General features: G+C 42.8%; 1 protein-coding gene across 2 annotated transcripts in view; it reads left to right on the forward strand.

Moving 5' to 3' along the window:
* Positions 1 to 503: 503 nt before the first annotated feature.
* Positions 504 to 26,275, forward strand: part of LOC128530724 (zinc finger protein GLIS1) — a 111,508-nt gene continuing 85,736 nt past the window's right edge. For both annotated transcript variants that reach the window (XM_053504799.1, XM_053504798.1), the window contains exons 1-2: positions 504 to 627; positions 1,989 to 2,350. In XM_053504799.1, coding sequence (XP_053360774.1) covers positions 2,011 to 2,350 — 340 coding nt within the window. In that variant the 5' untranslated portion in view covers positions 504 to 627; positions 1,989 to 2,010. The remainder of the gene's footprint in view (positions 628 to 1,988; positions 2,351 to 26,275) is intronic.

A 26,275-nucleotide genomic window follows, 5' to 3' on the forward strand; every position in this document is an offset into this window, starting at 1 on the left:
TATTTTGTTTTATTTTATTGTAAGTATATTTTATTAATTTTTTTCATTTAACAGAATATCCATTGTTTTTTTCCTTATAGTGAAAATAGCTGTTTTTTTTTGTTTTAAATAGTTTGATAGAATGGCTTTCTTTATTTTATTTTTATTTATATCATATTTATTTTTCTATAGCCAACACAATATACATTTCTCTTATTTTCTTAGATAAGGATATATATGTTGTACATTCTTGCCTTTTTTTTTTTTCTTTTTTGTAAAGAATGCCTTAATTTGGTTCAGTGATTAACTCAGGATGGCTGGTTGTAGCCCCGCCCTGCTCGCCGGTGATTGGTGCGCTTCTTCCCGCCACTGCGCTGTGATTGGTGGACGGCGCTGTCAGTCAGTGAGCAGCGCGCTGTTTTGGGCTTCTGCGGCTCCGATGTTGCGAGTGTGTGTACAGTGATTGAGTGGGAGTGTGTGAGAGTGTGTGAGTGAGTGAGTGAGTGTGTGTGTACGTGTGTGTGTGAGAGTGTTTTCGGGGAGCGGATGAGATGAAGGCGCGCGCAGAGCTGTGAGAGTGTTGCCGTGTTAGAGTGAAGATGAAGAGGCGCGCGACACCAGCGGCTCGGCACTGCGCAGCTTCGGGGGGTGAGTCCGCGCGCATTCACGCGCATTAACGCTCGTTAACGCTACGGACGCGCAGCTGTCAATCACCGCTCAGGGTCGGACCGCGGTGATGCTGATCAGTCAGTCTTTATTTAACACTCCAGGTCTCAGTTAAACACTCAGTAACTAATGACTAAATTCAATTAGAAGTCCAGGTCTTAATTAAACCCTAATAATTAGATTATTTCTATAGATTATAGGTGTTAATCCTGTAAAGCGTTAATTCAACACTACTAATTAACTCAACACTACACACATTAATTCCGACACACATTACCGTAAACTCACTTAGTTAATCTTGATTAATCCTGATAATTAGGTTAATGCTTTAACTTTTAAAGACTACACAGAATGTCTTAAATAACATTATTATATTAATTATTAATCTTATGGGAATGAAATGAATTCTTCAGTTTCTAATTAAACTAATGAAAGAGGTTTACCTGCAGATGTTTTTATTTTTTTTAATTAATTGAAAAAGCGTTAACTAAACACATTATGATCTCTGTAGAGACTTCACATCTGGAGTTAAAGACTGTACGCGTTCAGTAAATGTGGTAAAAATTACCCGAACACTGTTTATTAAAATGCTGCATGAGGTAGTGTTTCACCAGTTCATTTTGCATTAATGGCGTTAATTTATCACTAATGATTAACAGATCGTTGTAGATGTTAAACACTAGCGTGAATCATTAACACATTTTAGGTAAAAGTCAGATTTGAATTTAATTACTAAGCACTAATCAAACAATGAACAATGCACGATTTAAAAATATTATCAGAATGTTGTAAAAAAATAACCGAACACTACTTTCACTGGATACTAAACAAGTTAAACACTTCTGGGAAGCAGTACAACGCTAAACAGAACAGAGATTATTTAGTTCATTTACTGAACTGTCTATGTGTCGTGTAAAATCCTGTGATCACAATACGAGTCAGCGAAACACCGCGATCACTGACTCGCTTTAATACTGACGCTTTAATACTGTCGCTCAATGTGAACGTTTACACACATTTATATTCTGCACCTGAACATCGCAAGTGATAAATAAATACGAAGCATGTTAATTAAACACTGTAGGAGTTAAGTAAAGCTGTTAAACAAGAATAGGGAATTAAATCAGTTTTAATGTAATTTAAATATCTCTGTGAGTGGTTATACATTAACACTTATTTCAATTTCATTAGATTTATACTTCTGGAGAGAGAAAAACTAACCGAAACGTTGCAGTGTTTAGGAACATGTGCTGTCAGTGACGCAGAGTCAGACATCTGATCCCAGGTCTGTTTTTGTTTCCAAACGCTTCACTCTCTGGACGTACAAACACGGCATCGAGAAGAAGGAAAGAATGTTGGGTGGAAATGAGCTCTTCGGTGTTCGTGCATGACCTCCTCGCCTCTCCTCCCGGGCAGGTGAGAGGAAGCAGCGGTGAGGGTTCGAACATGCATACTGGGAAATCGGAAGTGCGCATCCACTCCAAGTGCGCGGCGCTCTTGGGAATGCTCGGTCACCATCACAGCTTTAACGACTTTGCTGATCTCACGGATCTGTGCTGGAAACAAGACGAGCGCGCGGAGTGTGTACAGGACGCTGACCTCATCCGTCAGAAAGCGGCGGCGGCGGCGGCCCAGGAGAAGGCACATCAGAATAAATCTCACACTCCGAGCTTCTGCATGGCTCCGGGACAAGGACAAGGACACGGTAGGGGTGCACCTTTTATTTTCTGCATGTAAAACAACCCGGATAAAACGTGAAAATATCGAACAGTGGTGAGGGTTCGGAAGAAGGACGGCACACTGTAATTACGATATGATATGTGTAACATGACATCTGAAGGCTAAACGATATTCCAAACATTATTTATGATTTACGCCTAAACTAAATACCAGCTCTGTTTCTGAAGCTGTGGGCAGACGTGATGACGTGTTAATGCTTGTCATATTGCATTCGGCTAATGTTGCTGTGTAGCGCGTCAGTGTTTGCAGTTACACGCTAATTAAACTTGATTGCATGTTGGGAGTGTTTACAAGCAGATTGAGTACGCACAGTTTGGCATGTACGCCATTGGGTTCTCGAGGTTCACGATTATCGTCATGACCGATCCCAAGGACGATCGGATGACAGTTGATGCTAGTTGGTTATTACAGTAATCGTAAACGTTACACACTCATCTCAGGATCTCCTGCTGAGTGATCACAGGTAGTGCGCGCTGTTTCACCAGGAGTGTGACTCCAGCCTGAGCAGCAGGTCGCGGTGACGCTTTCTGCACCACTATGCACAAAAATGTACGAAAGAAGTGAGAGAAATAAGAAAGCGGTGTGGAGGAAGAATTGTCGCGTTTGCGGAGACGCGGGTAGAGGTGGGGAGGGAGGTGTCGGTTCTGCAACGGGAACTAGAGGTAGAAACGTTCTGTGTCCTCAAGATTCCTCAGTGTGGTGTTTTTGCTGTTTGTGACGTGAAAATTTTCATATAAAAAGCAGTTTTGTTATTGCATCAGCTAACGCTGGTCACGTCTCCTTCCTGAAGCACAGGTGAAATAATTCCCAACATTATCCCAAAATGTTAATAAGTGCATTGTTCCTACTGTCACTGCTTTTATGTTATCTGTATAAAAGATCTGAAAATGTTCAATTGTTATTATTATTATTATTATTATGAATATTATTATTGTGCTTCTAAATCTTAGTTCGTTATTGGTCTAAATAAAACTCAGTGTTGTTCTTACATTATCAACATTAAGACCGGTCTGTATTCCAAAACACCCTTAACACACACACACACACACACACACACACACACTCATCCACCCACACACTCATTGTAATCTGGAATGTCTGGGATCCGTCTGGATGATCCCTCCTAGCAGTGTTCAGAGAGATCATCTAGACCCCGACGCCGTCTTTGATCTGTCAGAGTCACAAACACTCGATATTATCGGAACGCCAAACAAATGATGCCTTGTGGAGTGAAAGCAAACAGTAAACCCCAGTCATGAGCCGAAGCGTTTCTGTAAGAGGAGGAAAAATCGCTTAGCCGTGTGTTTACAGAAGACGACTCTCTGCCTTACGAAAGGTGCGGGCTCGCGCCAAACGCCTCGAACGCTCCAAATATTTGTGGATTTAAATCACTTTTCATCTAGTAATAAACCACGTTCCGCTGACAGGCCCGCGTTAGTTATTGTACATCGCTGAACATCCGCCCTAATTGGATACAGCGGGTTGTTTGTGCAGCCAAAGACCGACGTCACTTTCTGGAAAGGACTAATAGGCGGGAGAAACGCCAGAAAAACCTTCGACCTTCAGCTCCAGCTGTTGCCAAGAAGGTTTGAGTTTTCTGAAATAACACGATGCCGATGTTTGCGTTCGGTTGCAGCACGCGCTCGTACCTTCCTGCGGTGTCGCATGCACAGAGACGCAGGACGTAATCAGACATCCCCAACTTCCTGGTAGGGAAGGTACGCACCAGAACGTGTCACATTTATCATGATCTGTGCTTCTCTCCGTCTTTTCAGATTGGAACGGACACGCATGCCTGGAATTCTCAAGAAATGTCTCATTTTTTTGAGTGCAGAATTTCCCAGACTGATCAGCCAGGAATCCTGAAATCAACAGATATCAGTATTAAAGTTCTATTTAAAGAAAAGAGTAAATCACGATCCGCTCGACCCCTTGACTTTCCGTAAGACGTCTTCATGCCATTCGGAGATCTGTCCCTTAAGACTGCTAAAGCAAATGCAACAACGTGTTAATTACGGACCTGGACCATGTTGTACTCACTCGAAAACCTGAAAAACATTTGCACAGATGTTTTTACCCTAAAACTGTTTATGTCCTGCGTGTCTGTGCGGTGCAGCCGGGATTTCTCCATCTCCCTCATGTTTTTGACAAAATCTAAAACTAATCCGGTGAACATAATCACAGGATTGACTTTTCCACAAAGGACAAATGCGACACAAGCTGCCTCGGATTACCCGGATTGCTCTTTAGAAGGCAGATGTTCTCAAGCGATGATGTTTGTAAAGTGCTCACAGTAACGGGAAAGCACAAGCAGCCGTTCCACTGATGCACTGATTACTCAGCATCCTTCATTCAGTCTCGTTTATTCATTCGGGCTCATTTTCATTTCGGATCCAGCTTCACTTTAACATGTCACTACATTATAAATCTAATCTACATTGTAAGTTTGAACATAAACGCTAGTGACGGGAATCATCAGGGACGTCCCGATGTGAGATTATCACGATACCTCGGTGCCCAGTCCATTTGTATTGCGATGATTTTATGAACAGTTTATAGTTTACGGTGCTCCACTCACAGTGCATTTAATAGTTTAGAGGAACTTTTCACATTATTATCATATTTTATCATTTTACACTCACATAGAACATGTTTGTTGTTTTCAATTGTACGTTATCAGGTTATTTTAAAGGTGTGTTCACCTTCTTAAATCCTCTTTTGGCCTCTACGTGAAATAACAGAGCTATAAAATGCACACGACTTTGCAAAGTGCGTAAAATTTACACATCGTCTTTCACCCTTTAAAAACCTTTTTACCTTTCACCCTTTGCCTTCTTTATAAAGTCTACAGTGCCACGTTAAGTCTCTTTTGTAACTGCAGAATCTCTTACTGTTTGCTTCAGTCTCTTTCGCTTGAGCTCTGTGGGTCAGAGTGCTTCTAAGTCACACGACCAAATAAGTAAATATTATAATGAGCTGGAATCACATTACCTTATAGGAAAATATTATAATGAGCTGGGTTCGCATGACAAAATTAATAAATTTTATAATGAGCTGGAGTCACACGACCAACTAAGTAAATATTATAATTAACTATAATCATATGACCTAATAAGTAAATATTATAATAAGCTGGAGTCACATGACCTAAAAAGTAAATATTATAATGAGCTGGAGTCACATGCCCAAATAGGTAAATATTATAATGAGCTGGAGTCACATGCCCAAATAAGTAAATATTATAATGAGCTGGAGTCACATGCCCAAATAGGTAAATATTATAATGAGCTGGAGTCACATGCCCAAATAAGTAAATATTATAATGAGCTGGAGTCACATGCCCAAATAGGTAAATATTATAATTAGCTGGAGTCACATGGCCAAATAAGTAAATATTATAATGAGCTGGAGTCACATGCCCAAATAAGTAAATATTATAATGAGCTGGAGTCACATGCCCAAATAAGCAAATATTATAATCAAGTTGGAATCGCATGACCTAATAAGTAAAAATTATAATGAGCTGGATTTGTGTGACCAAATTAATAAATATTATATTGAGCTGAAGTCACACGACCAAAAAAAGTAAATATTATAATTATCTATAATCACATAACCAAATAAGTTAATTTTATAATGAGCTGGAATCACGTGACGAAATACGTAAATATTATAATAAGCTGGCTTTGCGTGACCTAATAACTAAATATTATAATCAGCTGGAGTCACATGACCAAATAAGTAAATATTATAAGGAGCTGGAATCACATGACCAAATAAATAAATAAATAAATAAATATAAAGAGCTGGAGTCACATAAACAAATACGTAAGTGTTATAATGAGCTGAGTCACATGACCAATTTAATAAATATTATAATTAACTATAGTCATATGGCCAAATAAGTAAATATTATAATTAACTATAGTCACATGTTTAAGTAGTTACAGTACATATTATAACGAGCCTAAGTCGCTATGAAATATTTTATTGTAATTAAATTTTTTCAGGATTTGTTATGCTATACACATTTATAACTAAATTCATTTTAATCAGGGGTTAAACCTTCGAGTTGTTGTGATTCTTTAAGTTAAGCAACTTTATTGTAAGCCGAGTGGATCTTAAACGGTTTAATGAAACCAGACTCAGAACACACAGAAATCCAAAAAGGACAAAATGGACATTTTGACATCACAGATTTCAGAAATAAGCTGTTCTCTCCTTACACCACGTGCTCTGTGTGCAATAAACCTGCCGTTAAACGTGACGAATGATTAGACAGAAACGTGTTTAAGAGTTCTAGATTAGATTAGCGTCAGGCAGAGAACTTGTTTACCAGGAGATTCTCTCTGTCACAAGTGGGAAGTCTGGAATATTTCAATAATATAAATTAAAAAACAAATGTGCTGCCTGCAGAAAGTAGTTCTTAGTGTGTGTGTGTGTGTGTGTGTGAGAGAGAGAGAGACAGACAGACGGAGAGATTTAAAGTTGCGGAGGCTGTGGTTGTATTTTCCCCAAACCCGTATTGTTGATATGTGTCCTGACTCGATGTTGTGTTTACATGATGGCGGTGAGTGTGTGTGTGTGTGCGTGTGTGTGTTCAGGCTCATGTGTGTATGAAGGCGGCGTTGTGTGTAATTACCCTCGCTTCCCGAACTTATCATTACGCTAATGGTGCTCTCATATTTGCAGTCGTCCCATCGCACAATACGGACTCGCAAGGTTTGATTGGGACTTTTTTCTCCCAAACTCGAACCACATGTGTGCGAACGCGCCTCGGCATTTACGAGCTCCGATCCCACAGCCACGTTCTCGGGCCGTTCGCGGGCAAAATGAATAATCTCATTGTCTCTCGCAGTCAGAGACGCTCGGCCAGGCTTGGAAACTGGCAGCGGGCTGGCGCGTGCGAAAAAAAGAAGGAAAAAAAGAAGCGAGCCAGGTTTACACACATTTGTAAGTGGCCATATTAATGTGGAGTGGAGTGAAGAGACACTTTGAGCGAACGGAAAACTCGCGCTGGAAAAACAAAATACGTCAGCGCACAAATACGCAACTGTAACGGCACATGTAAAGGCGTTGATGTTTCTCTAACGTCTCGTCGCAAAGTGTTTTATTCCTCCTACACCTCAGTCCTTATTCAGCATTAACACTGATCTGCTCAGAGGTCACGTTTAAACCAGTCGGTTCCTGTTCTCGCTCATGTTTTACATTTAAATGTTATAGCTGCTATAAACACACCTCCCCTCACCTGTCTGTCTTCCTCTCTGGAGCAAAAGAAGAAAATGTCCTGAAGACAACCATAACATATTAGAACAAGTGCATGAATATAACACTGGAGACTTTTTTATTTTAATTTTAATTTCACGTGTAATTGATTATTTGATTGCACCCTTTTTTTAATCCAGCATGTGGATTGTACCTGTGATTGATCGATTGATTAGTTGATTGATTGAACAGCGCAGGAACCTCATACGTCACAGGAACACACTACGTACATTTAAGACAAGAGCGTTTTGGGGTATTTTTATTAGATTCAGCACGTGTCCCTGTAACGCATGTCTGTGTACTTTACTGTCTCTGGTTTCAGCTCTATCACACAAAACTTGCGTAAAAATCCTGCGTAAAAACCCCCCAAAAGTTAAACTGCAGAGCAAACGTCTTCGCTGTAATCGAGCAGTAATTACATCCCCTCGGAGTTTGGTTTGATCCGGGTGTTAATCGAGCCGTGGTGGTTTTACCCACCGTGCACCTCCATGTGTTCGCTCGTAACTGGTGTCTTGGCCGGTCGGCTCCCGGTGCCAGCGTGTAACAGCTACATGTGTGACTGTAATTGAGAAAGTAAGTGAGAAAACGTGTGGATTTGGCCAGCTCGCAGGCGTGTTCCTCTCGATTTCTCACTGCGAGAGGAAACAGATTTCAGGATATTTGACAGTTGCTAAATCTCGGTGTATAATTTTTGCACCTGAATAATGAAGATCTGTTTTACATCAAAACACAAAAGGCACAATGTCTGAGCTGGGAAACACACGAGCGGCTCGCAAATGTGAAAAGATTACTCAGCCTGTTTAGATGGATTTATTCGGGACCGTATCCAGGCGATTGGATGGAGAGCTTTCTGGTTCTCAGGGTGTTGTGATGATGTTCATTTGGCAGCGTTCTGGATGTTGGGACAGTGTTGGTTTTAGCTTGGTTTTAAGAAAAAAGCAAGACTGAAATAACGTCAGAACAATGAGAACAGGAAAATGTTGAACAAACGAACCATTCTGCAAGAACGTCTCCAAAGTAATATTAATACCAAACTGATGGCCTGATTTGGGAGTTCTGGACTCAAACTCCTTTAAACTTTAAAGCTGGCGAGTCTACTTACAGCCGAGTCTAACAAGCTTCCTGTAATATTCTTGATGTTCCCGTGTCTGGCCACACCCACTGTGTTTTAAATATTAAATTATGGCTTGATCATTTGTGTACTGCTGATTACAGGAGCACTGCATGTTGTGATGATTTTACGGCGTGATGTTAAACCGTGATGTAGCTTTAAGCTTCTCTTCCCCCAGTTAGCTACGTTATTATACACCTAAAAAGTGCCCTCTAGGTGCCTTTATTTACCCAGGGTTCCCTTCAGAAATGTCCTCTAACTGCCCTCTCCCTTACCCCGTACGGAGTGTGTTAGGTCTAAATGGGGAATGGGAAAGGCTTGTCAGTATTTTTTATTGCAGTTGCAGTTCAGCTCACAGTCAGCAGAGGGCTCTAAACATTACAGATGACGTCTTTAAGGTGGCTCGCTTTAAATCCTGGTTTAATCCTCCGTCTGTGAGTCTCCAGGCTGGGAGTGTGTTAACACACTGGAGTAGGATTGGCCCCTCTGTCTGAATAAACCCAGGTTCAGATCATTTGAAGAGATGTTGTGTTTGTTCGTGTTTTTGCTGTCGGTGTCTACATACGAGATGCGCGTGTATTTTATGCGCGGCCCAGCGAGGACGCCCTCTGACCGAGTTGGTTTCGGGATTTTGCAAGCCAGTGATTGCATCACTCATAACCTGCTTTGAATGGGACGATGTTTTCGGATTGAGCAATCTGGACATTGGGATCGCTCTCATAGCAAACCATCGGACAGCAAACATGTGTCGGCAGATCGACTGCGTTTGGGTTCGAGGGGGTTTTTGTGTGTATATATAACTTCAGGCCAAATCTTTCCTTTTAGGTGACTTGTTCTCCCAAGTCTGTTCCTTCTCATCTCATTCCTTCTCTCTGTCTCTCTCTCTCTTACACACACACACACACACACACACACACACACACACTCACTTTTCTCCCCTCTCGTTCAGCATTGGCTTCAGTGTGAAGGCAAGGATAATTGCGCTGTGTAATGTTTACAGCATGTTCCACTGATTCACAAAGTCCCGGCACTGAGTGTGTGTTGGTGTTTCACCAGAGCTGAGTAACGTGGGACTCAAAGTTCTGTTTTCTAACGAGGAAACCATGCAGCGTCAGGCAAAGAACAAAACCGGCTGATGTGTGTGTGTGTGTGTGCATGTGTGGGGGGGTTATAATGTGTTTAGTCACTCAGAGCATACACACATCTGTAGGCCTTTTCCCATCAGTTGATTCAGCAGAGTCGACAGAGATCAGCTCGGAGCCGCAGACAACAAGAACGCATGCGATGTCTAAAGAAACGTGCGTGTCAGGAAGAAGAACGGTGTCATATGCATTTGCGTAGATTCTGCACATGAAACGTGAAGAGCATTCTCAATTAGGAAAAGAACAAACAAACAAACAGACTCCTCTTTCTCTTTTCAGCTGGTGTTGTAATGATGGTGCTGGATATCTCTAGATAGTCCTTCCTGTCCTGAAAGAGACCACGCCCATCAGGACAGAAATAAATGGAATAAAGTGATCAGGTAGAAGAACTTAAAAGTAAATGTTTTGAGGTTTCACCTCTAATATCTCGCTTAATTGCAGGAACAGGGACAGAGTCAGGTGACTGAGGAGGAATTAACAGATGAGAAAATCCTCATAGTTGTGTGTGTGAGTGTGTGTGTGAGTGTGTGTGTGTGTGTGTGTGTGTCAGGATTGCAGTCAGTTTTATTCAGACTGACGCTGAAGATTTTTCCATTAGAACAGAATGTTTCTGTGTTACTCACACTCGGCTCAGCGCGGTTAAATAAACAGATAACGCAGCTTTTCTCCCTAACGCGGCTCGTCCCGTGCGCATCCTTTCCGGCACCATCACCGCGTGTTTAGATTAAACGTGAAATGATCGTAACACGCTGTCCGAGAAATTTGAGTGGTCGGGAGCCCGCTGAAAAAAACCCCACACACACACACACACACACAGAGCGATCTGGTTTGAATAAGTGTTGAAATGTGTCTGGAGCAGCAGAGGAAGTGCGCTGATGAGAACGTAGCGCTGGAACGTTGCGCCAGATCGTCGTAAAAAAGTATTTTTAGCTCCGACCTTATCTTGAGAATCGCTCATAAAACTTTCTCTCCTGCCTCTTTTCCTGTTCTGGGTTTGATGTGTTGTTGTTTTTTTTTTTCGGTTAAAGGCCCCGGATTCCAGCGCTGTGTGAAACAGGAACATGATCTCGTAAGAAATTCACGACTGGATTTGGTGCAGTTTCACGCTAATGAAGTCGTTAATGGCTTGTAATCGTTGTTATAGGAGACTCGAGTTCTGAGCGACTCGAGTCGTCTATGGTTGGTATGAATTTGTAAAAGTTTGAGTTGGAGAACGGAACGGCGCGAGTCTCGGCTGCTTCGGTGCCAGCGTGCCACGGCTAACCAGGCATGCACACAGCACCAATTACTCATGCATTTTTAGACAGCTGTGTGTGTGTGTGTGTGTGTGTGTGTAACTTTTCCTGATTTACATTTAAGCAGTGGCACTTGCTGTTCTTGGACTCGCTCTACATTTTTCGGTTAATCAAAGAAAAGTCCGGGTGTCGTTTCCAACGCAAGTCTGCATCGCACCCTTCCTGCGGCGGAACGCTGGGGTCCAGTGTGTGTGTGTGTGTGTGTGTGTGTGTAAATGTGAGTGTGTGTGTTTTTTTAGTGTTAAAGGTGAGGGATGGTGAGTGTTTTGCAGCAGGCCAGCTGTTTTTCCTTCTCCCTCGCTCACTTTCCCCCCTAATGAAACACAAACACGCGCGCGCGCCGATGCCAGGCTCCCCGGTGCCACTTTTATTAGCATCAACTATTATTCTTTTATACCGAGGAACGCCAGAGAAATTCCATTCGAGGAGATTCAACACACAGGCTGAACAAACCCCCGAGCCGACGGGAGAGAAAGTAGGGAATAAATAAGAGGATACATGAGAGGAGGAGAGAAATGAGGGGAATAAACGAAAAGAGAAAAAAGATCAAAGGAGAGGGAAGAAGGAGGAATAAATGAACTAGAGTAAAGAAACGAGGGAATGAACGAGCGGAGAGAATAAGGAAGGAAGAAATAATCTGAGGAAGAGGAATTGTAAAGTAAAGGGAAAAAAAGGAATAATGGATAAAAAGGAAAGGTAGAAACGGAGGGAAGAGGTGTTAATAATATAATATATATTAATATTAATATAGAGAGAGTAATTAAATCTGAGGACAAAAAGGAGCAAATGAATCCGAGAAAAGTAAAGTAACGTTATAAACGGGAGGAAAAAAAATTTATAAATAAAAAAAAGTAAAAGAGAGAATAAACTAATGATAAATGAGGATGGAGGGAAAAAAAAACAGTGACGAAATAAGTGGATCAAAAACACGGACCAGGAATAAACGAGGGGCAGAGAAGAGAGAGAATAAATAAGGAATAAAGAAGAGAGAATAAAAAGAGAAAGAAATAAGAGTGAACAAGATGTTATGAAGAGGAGAATAAACTGAGAGAGACAGATCAATAAGAGACGGAGAGAAACCTGGAGGGATCAGAAAATGGAGAGAGAGAGAGAGAGAGAGAGGGGGGAATAAAAAGATGAAGAAGGGAAAGAACACAAGTACAGATGGTTTTAGAAGGCTTCACTCCTTTATTTCTCTTCTTTACTCTTTGCGCTGATGTTCTCCGATGGTCTTGTGAAGGTCGTAGCGCTGCTGATGGAAGGTCAGTGACCTGAACCTCGCGAGCTGTTTCAAACGCAAACACCTGAGTTTGGGGGATACAGTTATTACTCACCCGCGTGTCGAGTAGAAGAGTCGGAGCCGGGGTCATGTGACCCGACGCCGGGACTCACAGGTGTGTGTGTGAGCGCTAGCGTGGGTGTGAAGCTTTGGAGTGTGTGTGTGTGTGTGTGTGTGTGTGTGTGTGTGTGTGTGTCTTTAACATCATGTCTCCTGGAGTCTTAACACACTGAGAGAGAGAGAGACACTGGGAGAGAGAGAAAGAGAGACACTGAAAGAGAGAGAAAGACACAGAGAGAGACACTGAGAAAGAGAGACACACACTGGGAGAGAGACACTGAGAAAGAGAGACACACACTGGGAGAGAGACACTGTGAGAGAGACACATTGAGAGAGAAAGAGAGATAGGACACTGAAAGAGAGAGAGAAAGAGAGAGAGACACATTGAGAGAGAGCGACACTGAGAAAAAGAGAGACACTGAGAGAGAGAAGGAGAGAGACACACACTGAAAGAGAGAGAGAGAGAGAGAGAGAAAGAGAAACTACACAACCTGCGCTTTTATTAACCGTGGCTAATCCACTTCATAAACCGCACGATTAGGCTTTATAATGGCTTTTCATAGCAGCTCTGGGGTCTGAGCCAGCCAATCAGAGGACAGCGAGAGAGACACGGCCCTACGGGAGAGAGGGAGAGAGAGAGAGAGAGAGATGGATGGATGAGTGGAGCCACTCCATTTTTCACTAATGAACAAATAAAAACACACACACTCAGCATATTTGTGTTTATCGTACACTTTTCTCCACTTGGTTTCTCTCCTCCGGTTTATTTCCCCCCTTTTTTTTTTCATTCCTTTCCCCCCGTATTTATTCCCCATTCTCTCGCTCTAGTTATTCCTTTTTTCTTTCTCCTCCCACTTATTTCTTTTGTTTTTTTCTCTTATTTTTATGGCTTTTTATTTCTTTCTTTTGTTTATTTCTTTCTGTTCTGTCCTCTCAATTATTTTTTTTTTCTCTGCTCTCATTTATTCTCTCCATCTTCTGTTGTTTGTTTCCGCAACTCATTTCTTCAGTATGTTTTCTTGCTCTTGGACATTTGTCCTCGGACTGTGGGTGTAACATCAGTGCTGGTGTCTTTTCTGTTCTGGTGTTTCTCCTTTCTTTAAGATTTCAGGAAGTCAAGAGCTTTAAAAGATTTAATCTCTTTAAAGTTTAAGATGTCTTTAAGACTGCGTCTCTTCAAGACTGTTCCCGTAAGACTCTTCTCTTTAAGACCTGTTTACTTTAAGACTTTTTTCTTTAAGACTGTCTCTTTAAGAAATATGTCTTAAAAAATCTGTATCTTAAAAAAGGGTATTTTTAAGACTATGTCTCTTCAGGACTGTGTCTCTTTAAGACTGTCTCTTCTTGTCAATTAAATTTTATTTATATAGCGCTTTTAACAATGGTCATTGTCTCAATGCAGCTTCACAAAAATGAAAGAAATTTTAGAGGGCATTTCTTTAAGACTATGTCTCTTTATTCTCAAGTCTATGTCTCTTTAAGACAAAGTTTCTTTAGGATTGCATCTGAGACTATTTCTCTTTAAGATTGTGACTCTTTAAGACTGTGTCTCTTTAAGACAATCTTTTTAAGACTATGTCAGTTCTTTAAAACGATGTCTCTGTAAAACGATGTCTCTTTAAAACGATGTCTCTGTAAAACGATGTCTCTTTAAGACTATGTCTCTTTAAAACGATGTCTCTTTAAGACTATGTCTCTTTAAAACGATGTCTCTGTAAAACGATGTCTCTTTAAGACTATGTCTCTTTAAAACGATGTCTCTTTAAGACTATGTCTCTTTAAAACGATGTCTCTTTAAGACTATGTCTCTTTAAAACGATGTCTCTTTAAGACTATGTCTCTTTAAAACGATGTCTCTGTAAAACGATGTCTCTTTAAGACTATTTCTCTTCAAGACTGTGTCCCCTTTAAGGCTGTGTAAGACTATGTCTCTTTAAGACTATGTCTCTTTCTGTTTGTCCTGGCTGTGGAGGTCATGAGGTCAGGGTCAGGGTAGTGTCATTGCAGGCACAGACAAGAGGTAGATTTTAATAAACTCTCTCTCTCTCTCTCCCTCTCTCTCTCTCTCTCTCTTTTTCTCGCTCTCCCCCTGTCTGTTCGTTTTAGCCTGAGGTTATTGTCACTGTCTCGGCGCTGAGCCGCAGTGATTTCTCACGACACCCACCTTCCGCTCCGCCCAGACTCGTCTGCATCTCTCCGCTGTCTCTCTTCCCCCTATCATGTCTGGAAGAAAATAATAAACAAAAGAGAGAAAAATAGAATAAACAAAGGAAAGAGAGAGAGGAATTAAAAAAGAGCCTCGTAAAGAAGAAGACGAGGGAGAAAAGAGAGGAAGGAGAGAATAAACGAGGAAATAAAGTGAAAAAGAGAGAATGTGGATAATATTAAGGAAGAGGGGAAGAACAGTAAGGGAACAAGGGATCAGAAGGAAAAATGAAAAGTAGAGAGGGAAAGGAGAAAATCAAACAGGGAAAAAGGGAAATACAAAGGAGTAAAAAGAAGCAATAAAGAGCGTAAGATGAGGAAAGAAAGGTGTGAATGAGGGAAAGGAAGAAAAGAGAAAGTAACAAGGGATGAAACAGATGAAAAGAAAGAAGAACTACAAAGAATATATAGGGAAAAAAACTAAAGAAAGTAGAGAATAACAAAGAAGTAAAAGGAGGAAGAAATAAACAGATGAAGAAAACGTGGGAATAAACGAGAGAGAAAGGAATGAGAAGAAAAGAAGGACTGAAACTAAGAATATGAAAAAAAAAAAACAAGAAAGAAAAATAGAATAAATGTGTTAAAGAATAAAGGGAACAAACAAGAGAGGTGAAGAACAAGAGGAAAAGAAGGAGAAGAAAGAAGAGCGAGAAATAAAGAAATGACGGATAAGGACATGATGAAAAACAGAAGGGGAATAAATAAGAAGAACAAAAAGGATGCAATAAACAAAAAAGAAGAGGAATAATGGGGAGGAAGGAAGGAAGGAATTATTATGATGTAAATAGAGAGAGAGAGAGAGAGAGAGAGAGGAGTAAATAAGGAACGGAACAGAGAGCAGAGACTTCACTCTGACTCTAATGAAAGCTGACAGTTTGCACGCTGGCTGCAAAGGCTCATGGGAGCGCAGAGCATGCTGGGAAACGGGGCGTGTGCCAGAGGAACGAGTGGAATGTGTGACTTCAGCTTTTTAGCTTCTCGCTGCGCTTTTGCTGACTTATCGCTCGCCGCAAATATTCCACCCGCGCTGATGAGTTTTCCAGGAGACGCCGTGCGCCAGGGTTTCCACCGTGCACGTGTGTGTGTGTGTGTGTGTGTGAATGTTTTCCTCACGCTGCAGTAAACGAAGCGTAGCTGCTGAGGTGTTTTGCCGCAGCGTTAATTCCAGCACGTCGTTAACGTGAGAAAAAACACGTCACATGACGTCTGGATTTATTCCACAGAAGACTTTTTCACTCTCCAGGGAGAGAGAGACAGAAAGCAAAGTGAGACAGACAGACAGACAGACAGACACTGATACTGAGAGAGACAGTTGGAGAGTGAGACAAACAGACAAAATGAGGCAGACGATACACACGGGGAGTGAGACAGTAGAGAGTGAGACAGACAGAGGGAGGAAGGGAGACAGATGTGTAACAGGAAACACTTGTTGTGTGTCACTGACTTCCTGTAGGAGAGAGAGAGAGAGAGAGAGAGAGACGCTTCAGCTGCTGAGTCATTATTGGTGTTCCTTCTGTTTTCTATCTCTCATCTTGTTTTCACTTCTCATATCATTTCCCTCTCATCTCTTCTTTTATACTTTTCTCTCATTATTTCTCCTCTCTTCTCTCTTTCACATTTCTCATCTTACCCACTTTTATTTTTGTGCTTTTCTCTTTCATTGTCTCCTTGTCTCTTTTTTCTTCTCAATTCCTCTCCGCTCATCTCACCTTATCTCTCTCTCTCTCTCTCATTTCTCATCCTCTCGTTTGTCATCTCCGCATCTCTCTCCCATTGTCTCCTCTTGTCTCTCGTCTCCTTCTCTCCAGCACGCGCTCTGTAGCGACGCTGCGCGAGGTGAGACGAGGTGAGACGAGCTCCATCCCCCGGTGTCTCTCCCTCCTGATCGGCTGCACGGGCTCCGGAGCCAAGCGAATATTTTCTGTAATTAAGTTACACATATAATACAGAAAATGTTTGTGGCCAAAGAAGCGTCTGAAGTTTATGCAACATGGAAGTGACCAACAAAAAAAAATCAAGTTGCTAACTTTAGCCGTTTTAGAAAGATGGTTTTATATGTGGCCCCCAAAAATGTCGCTTCAAACACTAATCATTTAAAATGCTAATTATTCATATTTCTTTATGAGTATTGATACTGAAATTGGTGTAACATGACCTGAAGAAACTGTTGCTTAACGTTTGTTATTTGGTAAAACTTAAAAAGTAAAAAAAAAAACCTGTAGTGTCCGTAACCATGTCAAATTCATGTTGCAATCATTACACTCATTTAGGCTTATGTCTTTTCATGTGAAATCTAAATCAGGCAACTTTTATCTGAATGACAAGTTAAGATCATTGAAAGATTTAAATAATAATAAAACAAATGTTACAGACACTTCATAAACTAAAAAGGTGTGAAATTGTATTTAGTAAATGTGTTTCTTTTTATCTGATAAAAATATAAACGAGTATGCACATTTACAAAAAAAACGAGACATAGATCAGGAGATAAGAAGAGTGTAAATGGTTATAATTTTTTCGGACATTATTTTTGATATCGTTGGAGATCATTATTATTATTATTATTATTATTATTATTATACCAAACTGAATAAAACTGATGCATGTAATGTTATTAGCTCATTTGCTCCCTCTTGTTCCCTGAACCTTGTCCTTTCACCCCTGGGTTTGGGTCACGTCCCAAACCACATCATGTTAAATCACGTTAGCGTAGCGTGCGCTCCAGAGATGGAGAGATAAACGTATATCAGGTTTACGGGTCACTCGGCGTGGGCTCGATGTTTCCGTAACCTTTAAGTTATTAAAAATAAACCCTCTGTGAGACGGCGAGCGTCAGTACAAACTTCGTCTGCTTCTGTAAGCCGCGTGATTCACTCTGATTCACTGTCTGGTAAAAATCATCAACAGATTATTTACATATGTTAATGTTCTCAGCTCTGACGGTTTAATGTTTACAGTATGTTATCGTTTCCATAGTAACAGCTCATCACTAATAAACAGACATCTTCTGTACATGTCTTCCTGAAACACTTGGCAGTGTAAGGAGTCTCCAGTGTGAGTGTGAGTGTCAGTGCTGCGTGAGACCTGATGTACGGTAACGCAAACAGTGTTTCCAGGTGGGAGGAGTTCACACTTAATGGTGGTTCCTCACTAACAAGCTTTTGTTATTTCTGCTTTATTTGTTTTGAGGGAGAATAAAGAGAGGCTGCTGTAATAATAATAATAATAATAATAATAATAATAATAATAACAATAATAATAATATGACATATTATCGCTTACACAGTGTATCACTGTATCGTTGTTAATTAAAATTAAAACTAAATTTAAAGTTAAGATTGTATTTATTACAGAAACAAAAACTCATATTTTATAAATATGTAAACATTAAAAGAATGTGAACAATAAGAGCGGACAGGCCAAGACGGAATGATGTTTGTGTTTTATTATTTGTGCTTAAATTATTATTTTATGACTTTCTGAAGCTCACAGTAATTATAAGTTATTTACACTTATTAATTTATCAAGTTATGAAATAAAAATGTAATAAAAACAGAACAGAGAATCAGAGTTTATTATTATTGTTTATTTGTTATTTATTATCTGTAATTATGTTTACTCGTTTATGTCGCTTTATAGACTGCAAGATATTCAGTTTCCAGAAGACACACACACACACACACACACACACACACATATGTGCTGCTCTTTTATTTTTATTGACAAACAGCCACTTTTTAAATGGGAATAATTCGGCCTTGTGCTCGGTACTTGCCGTTTTCTTTCTGTTCCTATAAAAGATGTTTAATGATAAGATCAGGCGGATGGAGAGATAGCGGCGGGCGGGTGGGTGAGGAGGTGGAGGGCTCGCTGCACTCCTGCTGACCTGAGAGCTGAAACGAGGCACTAATTTATTTCAAATGCAGAGAGTCAAAACAGACGGCCATGTGAGTGCCGAGACACGAGCGAGTGCGAGAGCACAGAGTAACGACGACCTTCTGTTTCTCAGATAGACAGAGAGAGAGAGAGAGAGAGAGAGAAAGAACAAGATATATATGGATAAAGGAGCTCATTTGACACTGAGAGACAGGTAGGATCGAGAGATAAACAGAATTAATCAGAAAGAGAAAGAGAGAGAGAGAGATAGTTAAAGCTCTCTAAAAGCTTGTGGAGAGAGAGAGAGAGAGAGAGAAAGAAACAGAGAGATAGACAGACAGGAAGAGTTAAAGTTCATTGAACTGAGAGAGAGAAAGAGAGACGTAAAGGTCATTGAATAAAGAACGAAAGTAATAGAAAGAGGGAGAGAGCTGAATTAGGAAAGAAACAGAGAGAAAGACAAAGAGTGAGAGGGACAGGGTTAAAGCTAAATGAGAGAGACAAAGAAAGGGTTCTAAAAGAACTGGGAGAGAGAGAGAGAGAGAGAGAGAGTCAAAGCTCACAAGAGAAAAAGACAACCAGTCAGACAGAAAGTGATAGAAGGTTTGGTTTAATATTTTTATTTCTTTACGTTCCCATCAGCGTCTCGAGCTCGTCGTGTTACTGAGAAACCGTAAAGACGTGTAAACTCCTGCGCTGACACTGGAGACTCCTTACAGGGGACACGTCACAGACACACACACTCTGTACAGCAGACGGTGTGCGTGAGCCGTACACGTCTCTGTGACGTTCTGTAGACCCGCACCACGGTCAGAGTCGCCGTTACAGAAAATAAATCAACTTCCTGCTGACCAATCAGAGCGCAGGATTCAGCGCTGTGGTGTAAATCTCACACACAGGGTGAGTTCATGAGTGTGTGTTGCTATGGCGACGCAAGGGACGCGACTGAACACGAGACAAACGAGACGTGAAAGAAGCAGATTTACTTCAGTGTCACTACGTGTCCTCACATCATGAAAACATGTGATGTCACAAGCTTTGATCTTGTGAGCCAATAGAAGAGAAGGAGGCGGGATCTGTGTTGCAAAAACAAACAAACAAACAAACAAGGAGGAGCTGATGATTATTCAGTGCCTTCACATCGATGACATTTTGTTTTTAATCAGAACAAAACATAAAAAGAAAATTTTGTGTCTTTCATCACCACATCAAGAACAAGGTGTTTGTGTTTATGTTTATCTTTAAATTAACAAGTGTACGAGCCGTTAGCGCTAACGCGAGCTGAAGGTCTTATCAGAGAGCGCTCAGTTGATGATGATGAAGAACATACAGTTTGCCTTTTATAAGCACCCCCCTCCCCCCCCTCCTCTTTTTAATGGAGCACAGAGCTTTAGAAACATGTTTCTCATTTTGTTTCGCCAGATCGCTGCCAAGCGCACATCTTGAGTTGCGTTATCGTACGCTCTCTGCGTGTTTACACGGGGTCGACCACGTCCTCCGTCCTAATTGACTCCATATAGTTGATCCTCCACTCCAGCGGTGAACGCGCGCGTCGTTCTGCCGGATCGCTCCATGTCGTAGCGACTTTCGTTACGTTCAACTCGGTGAAATGATGACATACGACCTGAGCGTAAACATGAATTAGCCACATTAGCATCGGGGCAGAGAGTTATAGGCAGCCTGTGCGCTGAGCGGTTACGGCATCGGGTTACTGATCAGAAGGTCATGAGTGGAGCAGTTAACCCAGAACTGCACGGCGGTATCGCGTCTCCACTCGAGCTCGATCCAAGTAAAAATGTTCAAAACTATTCATGCACATGTTTCCAGTGAAAAGTGTTTGATCAGCTTAGAGACGGCCGGGTTTAAAGTCTGCTCGCTTAGTTTAGTACTAATGCTAATGCTGCTAATCACCCTCGTAGCTTTGAGTTAATTGTTACGCGCAAAACATCAGAACAAGCGTAAGATTTTAAGTAAGTATTCCTCGCGCTTGACTGGTCTGGTGTAAAATGTTCATTACAGAGTAAATTGACAGCAAATAACCGTATAAACCATTTGTACGTGTTTTCATTTCAGCTACGCGCGCATCGGTTTATCCAGATTTACCTCTAAATTAACCCGCAGTAAAAAACTGAAAGGTGAAGAACCGCGGCGGGTCAGAAACACGTGACGTCAGCGGTCTCTGGGAAACCATGCGTTCTTCACTTTTAAAAAGAAAAGTTCATTTATTCGTTTATTACAGTCTGGCACAAATGTTTTATTTTTTAATGTGGAATTTTGTACAGAAGGTTTGGCCTGCAGTCTGGAAAGCGACAGGAATGAGGAAACTGAGCTCCGTTCAGATAAACGTCGAGTTCGAAAACACGAAAACACTTTGTTTCTGTTGCTTCAGTAATTAAAATTTAAGTACTAAGTCATGTGACTCAGGCTCATTATAATATTCAATACCCAGCCACATGACTCAAGCTTAATATTTAATACTTAGTCACATGATTCAAGTTCATTATAATATTTAAGCAGCTAGTCACGTGACTCAGGCCTGCTATAATACGCGCATCATGTTTGTTTTGTATCCTTTATAATCCCAAAAAGCATATCATGTCTCTTATCCCATGCACACGTGAACATCTTTGATAAGATAAAAAGAACTGTTAGACTGGAGCTTTACACGTTTTTTATTCAATTTAATTCATTTCACATGTTCAGTGATCATTAAAGAAATAACTCATAAAATAAATAAAGAAATACGCTTTCTCTTAGTCTTAGTGACGTGATTAGGAAACCCCCCCCCCCAGACATCTCCGACACAAAGCCCCCTAAAAACGTACTACGGCTTTGCTATAATACGTGCCTCTGTAACGTTTTTCCCTCTGACGCTCGCTTCGTGGCAGAATGAAACTCGACTCGGAGTGAATAAAGCGTAATCAGGAGCGACGACGCGGGCCGAGCTGCGGTCCAGTGAAATGACGGACGGCCTCGCTCTGCGTCTCTGACACAAACTGGTTTGAAGGAGTCGTGGAGACACGCGAGAGCCGCCGAGAGACGAGCGGTAACTCAGGAAGCCGGTTTAAACCCGACAGACGCATTTCACGCGTTTTATTTCCCGTCAGAAAACATCACACTGCAGCCAGAGCGCCGGGGCCGGGGCCCGCTACGAGCCTCATGAGCTCCGAGGCATGAAGTCAGGGCAATAAGCAGCAAATCATAAGTGTGTGTGTGTGTGTGTGTGTGTGTGTGTGTGTGCGTGTGTCTACATTAAGGATGATGTAAAATGGCCAGAATTTATATGGCATTTTTTTACTTCTGAGTTTTTACCCTATAAAATTGTGTGTGCTTATGTGTGTGTGTGCGTGTGTGTGTGTGTGTGTGTGTGTGTCAGTTGCTGTGTTGATAAAAAAATGCGCTGGAGAGAAACAGAGGGTTTATGGAGCTGAAAAACACCAGAGAGCGAAACACTGGGTCTTACAGTTACAGCAAACACACAGATCTCCGGCAGGGTTTAACACACACGCACACACACACACACACACACACACACAGCCCCTGACTGACCCGCCGTGTGTGTCGGAGTGGTTGATGGTTAAAGCCCCTGACTGACCCGCCGTGTGTCGGAGTGGTTGATGGTTCAAGCCCCTGACTGACCCACTGTGTGTCGGAGTGGTTGATGGTTAAAGCCCCTGACTGACCCACTGTGTGTCAGAGTGGTTGATGGTTAAAGCCCCTGACTGACCCGCCGTGTGTGTCGGAGTGGTTGATGGTTAAAGCCCCTGACTGACCCACCGTGTGTCAGAGTGGTTGATGGTTAAAGCCCCTGACTGACCCGCCGTGTGTCGGAGTGGTTGATGGTTAAAGCCCCTGACTGACCCGCCGTGTGTCGGAGTGGTTGATGGTTCAAGCCCCTGACTGACCCACTGTGTGTCGGAGTGGTTGATGGTTAAAGCCCCTGACTGACCCACTGTGTGTCAGAGTGGTTGATGGTTAAAGCCCCTGACTGACCCGCCGTGTGTCGGAGTGGTTGATGGTTCAAGCCCCTGACTGACCGGCTGTGTGACAGACTGGTTGATGGTTAAAGCCCCTGACTGACCCGCCGTGTGTCAGAGTGGTTGATGGTTAAAGCCCCTGACTGACCCGCCGTGTGACAGAGCGGTTAATGGTTAAAGCCCCTGACTGACCCGCCGTGTGTCGGAGTGGTTGATGGTTAAAGCCCCTGACTGACCCACTGTGTGTCGGAGTGGTTGATGGTTAAAGCCCCTGACTGACCCACTGTGTGACAGGGCAGTTAATGGTTAAAGCCCCTGACTGACCCGCCGTGTTTGTCGGAGCGGTTGATGGTTAAAGCCCCAGACTGACCCGCCGTGTGACAGACCGGTTGATGGTTAAAGCCCCTGACTGACCCGCTGTGTGTCGGAGTGGTTGATGGTTAAAGCCCCTGACTGACCCGCCGTGTGTCGGAGTGGTTGATGGTTAAAGCCCCTGACTGACCCACTGTGTGTCGGAGTGGTTGATGGTTAAAGCCCCTGACTGACCCGCCGTGTGTGTCGGAGTGGTTAATGGTTAAAGCCCCTGACTGACCCGCCGTGTGTGTCGGACCGGTTGATGGTTAAAGCCCCTGACTGACCCACTGTGTGTCGGAGCAGTTGATGGTTAAAGCCCCTGACTGACCCACCGTGTGTGTCGGACCGGTTGATGGTTAAAGCCCCTGACTGACCCGCCGTGTGTCGGAGTGGTTGATGGTTAAAGCCCCTGACTGACCCACTGTGTGTCGGAGTGGTTGATGGTTAAAGCCCCTGACTGACCCACTGTGTGTCGGACCGGTTGATGGTTAAAGCCCCTGACTGACCCACTGTGTGTCGGAGTGGTTGATGGTTAAAGCCCCTGACTGACCCGCCGTGTGACAGAGCGGTTGATGGTTAAAGCCCCTGACTGACCCACTGTGTGTCAGAGCGGTTGATGGTTAAAGCCCCTGACTGACCCGCCGTGTGTGTCGGAGTGGTTGATGGTTAAAGCCCCTGACTGACCCACTGTGTGTCAGAGCGGTTGATGGTTAAAGCCCCTGACTGACCCGCCGTGTGTGTCGGAGTGGTTGATGGTTAAAGCCCCTGACTGACCCACTGTGTGTCGGAGTGGTTGATGGTTAAAGCCCCTGACTGACCCGCTTTGTGTCGGAGCGGTTAATGGTTAAAGCCCCTGACTGACCCACTGTGTGTCGGAGTGGTTGATGGTTAAAGCCCCTGACTGACCCGCCGTGTGACAGAGCGGTTGATGGTTAAAGCCCCTGACTGACCCGCCGTGTGTCGGAGTGGTTGATGGTTAAAGACCCTGACTGACCCGCCGTGTGACAGAGCGGTTGATGGTTAAAGCCCCTGACTGACCCGCCGTGTGTCGGAGTGGTTGATGGTTAAAGCCCCTGACTGACCCACTGTGTGTCGGACCGGTTGATGGTTAAAGCCCCTGACTGACCCACTGTGTGTCGGAGTGGTTGATGGTTAAAGCCCCTGACTGACCCGCCGTGTGACAGAGCGGTTGATGGTTAAAGCCCCTGACTGACCCACTGTGTGTCAGAGCGGTTGATGGTTAAAGCCCCTGACTGACCCGCCGTGTGTGTCGGAGTGGTTGATGGTTAAAGCCCCTGACTGACCCACTGTGTGTCGGAGCGGTTGATGGTTAAAGCCCCTGACTGACCCGCCGTGTGTGTCGGAGTGGTTGATGGTTAAAGCCCCTGACTGACCCACTGTGTGTCGGAGTGGTTGATGGTTAAAGCCCCTGACTGACCCGCTTTGTGTCGGAGCGGTTAATGGTTAAAGCCCCTGACTGACCCGCTGTGTGTCGGAGTGGTTGATGGTTAAAGCCCCTGACTGACCCGCCGTGTGACAGAGCGGTTGATGGTTAAAGCCCCTGACTGACCCGCCGTGTGTCGGAGTGGTTGATGGTTAAAGACCCTGACTGACCCGCCGTGTGTGTCGGAGTGGTTGATGGTTAAAGCCCCTGACTGACCCGCCGTGTGTCGGAGTGGTTGATGGTTAAAGCCCCTGACTGACCCGCTGTGTGTCGGAGTGGTTGATGGTTAAAGCCCCTGACTGACCCGCCGTGTGACAGAGCGGTTGATGGTTAAAGCCCCTGACTGACCCGCCGTGTGTGTCGGAGCGGCTGCATGCTGGTGGCAGAAGCTTTTCCGGGTTTGGTTCGGGTCCCGGGGTGGGATTGATGTGGTTGTGATTAAACGCAGCAGCATTGAATGGAGAATGATTTCAGCAGCATCTCAAAACACTGGATGCAGCGCTTCTCATTACTCCAAACACACACACACACCACACACACACACACACCACACACACACCACACACAGGACTGAGGTTCACGTTTCACTTCCTTTCTTCTTATGATTTATTTTAGTGAAGTATAAACACGGTGCCAGTCGTCCTGAGCGCTTTGATGTGTGGTGGCGCGAGCGTTTGTCCGCTCAGCAATTTGGGGTGTTTGGGTATTAAAGCGGTGAGTCAGACATGCCCGTGTTTTTACATACACACACACACACACACACACACACACACACACACACACACAGAAAAACTCTGACGGGAAGCACTCATTTTTATGTCCCTATTTATTCCTCTTTCATCTTTTTCCATATTTATAATCTCCAGTGACCGGATTTAATCCCTGTGGAAAATCTCAAAGCAAAACTTTATACTCACACTGTGGAGAGATTTAAGATTTAAGATCCGAAGACTTTTTATTAATCCCAGAGGGAAATTAAACCGAGAGATAGCCTCATATAGAGATATACAGACAGACTGATAGAGGAACACTGTGATATCATTTTGATTATTTGCTTTTATTTGAATTTGAAAGTATTTTAATATTATTTTGTGCTTTCAGGACACACACACACACACACACACACACAGAGGCAGGGAAAGTAAAACACTCACAGTGCGACACAGAGTCATATACAATTCTTTTATTGTGGCTCGAAGAGGTTTTCATCCTGCCTACACACACACACACACACACACACACACACCACACCACACACACACACACACACACACACACACAGGCTTTGGGAAATCTGATATGGTCGAGGAAGCAGACAATATAAATCATGACACATCAAACGAAACGAGACGAGAGGAAATGAGAGACAGAATATAAAAGAAAGAAAGAGAGGAAAGGAGGATGAGGGAAGAGGAAAGAAATCAGAGGGAAAACTTAATAAACGAGTCATAAAAGGGGAGATGAAAAATAATGTGAAAAAAAAATCATGAAGCAAGGGAGAAACTGGAAGAAAATAAAAAAAAGAATGAAAGAGAAAAAGCAAATGAGGAGAGAATGAAGAAGAGAAGAAAGTATGAGAGGAGAGAGGAGGAGAAGTGAGGAGAAAGAGACAACAGACGAGTGGAAAAGAGAAAAAAAAAGGATAGTAGTGAGGTGAGGAAACAGGTAGAGAGACGAGAGGAGAGAGAGAGAAAAGAAACAGACGGAAAATAGGGAAGAACAAGAAGGAAGAAATGAGAGGATGAGATCAAAGAAAAGAAAAATGAAATGAAGAGGGACGTAGTGAGAAACGGTAGAGAGGAGAGAAATGAAGAGAAGAAGAGAAAAAAGAGGAGAGAAGAAAAGAGAAACAGGATGATGTTGAAAAAAAGAGGAGAAGAGG

The sequence above is a fragment of the Clarias gariepinus genome, chromosome 9 (assembly GCF_024256425.1).
Source record: "Clarias gariepinus isolate MV-2021 ecotype Netherlands chromosome 9, CGAR_prim_01v2, whole genome shotgun sequence".
Classification (NCBI taxonomy): Eukaryota; Metazoa; Chordata; class Actinopteri; order Siluriformes; family Clariidae; genus Clarias; species Clarias gariepinus.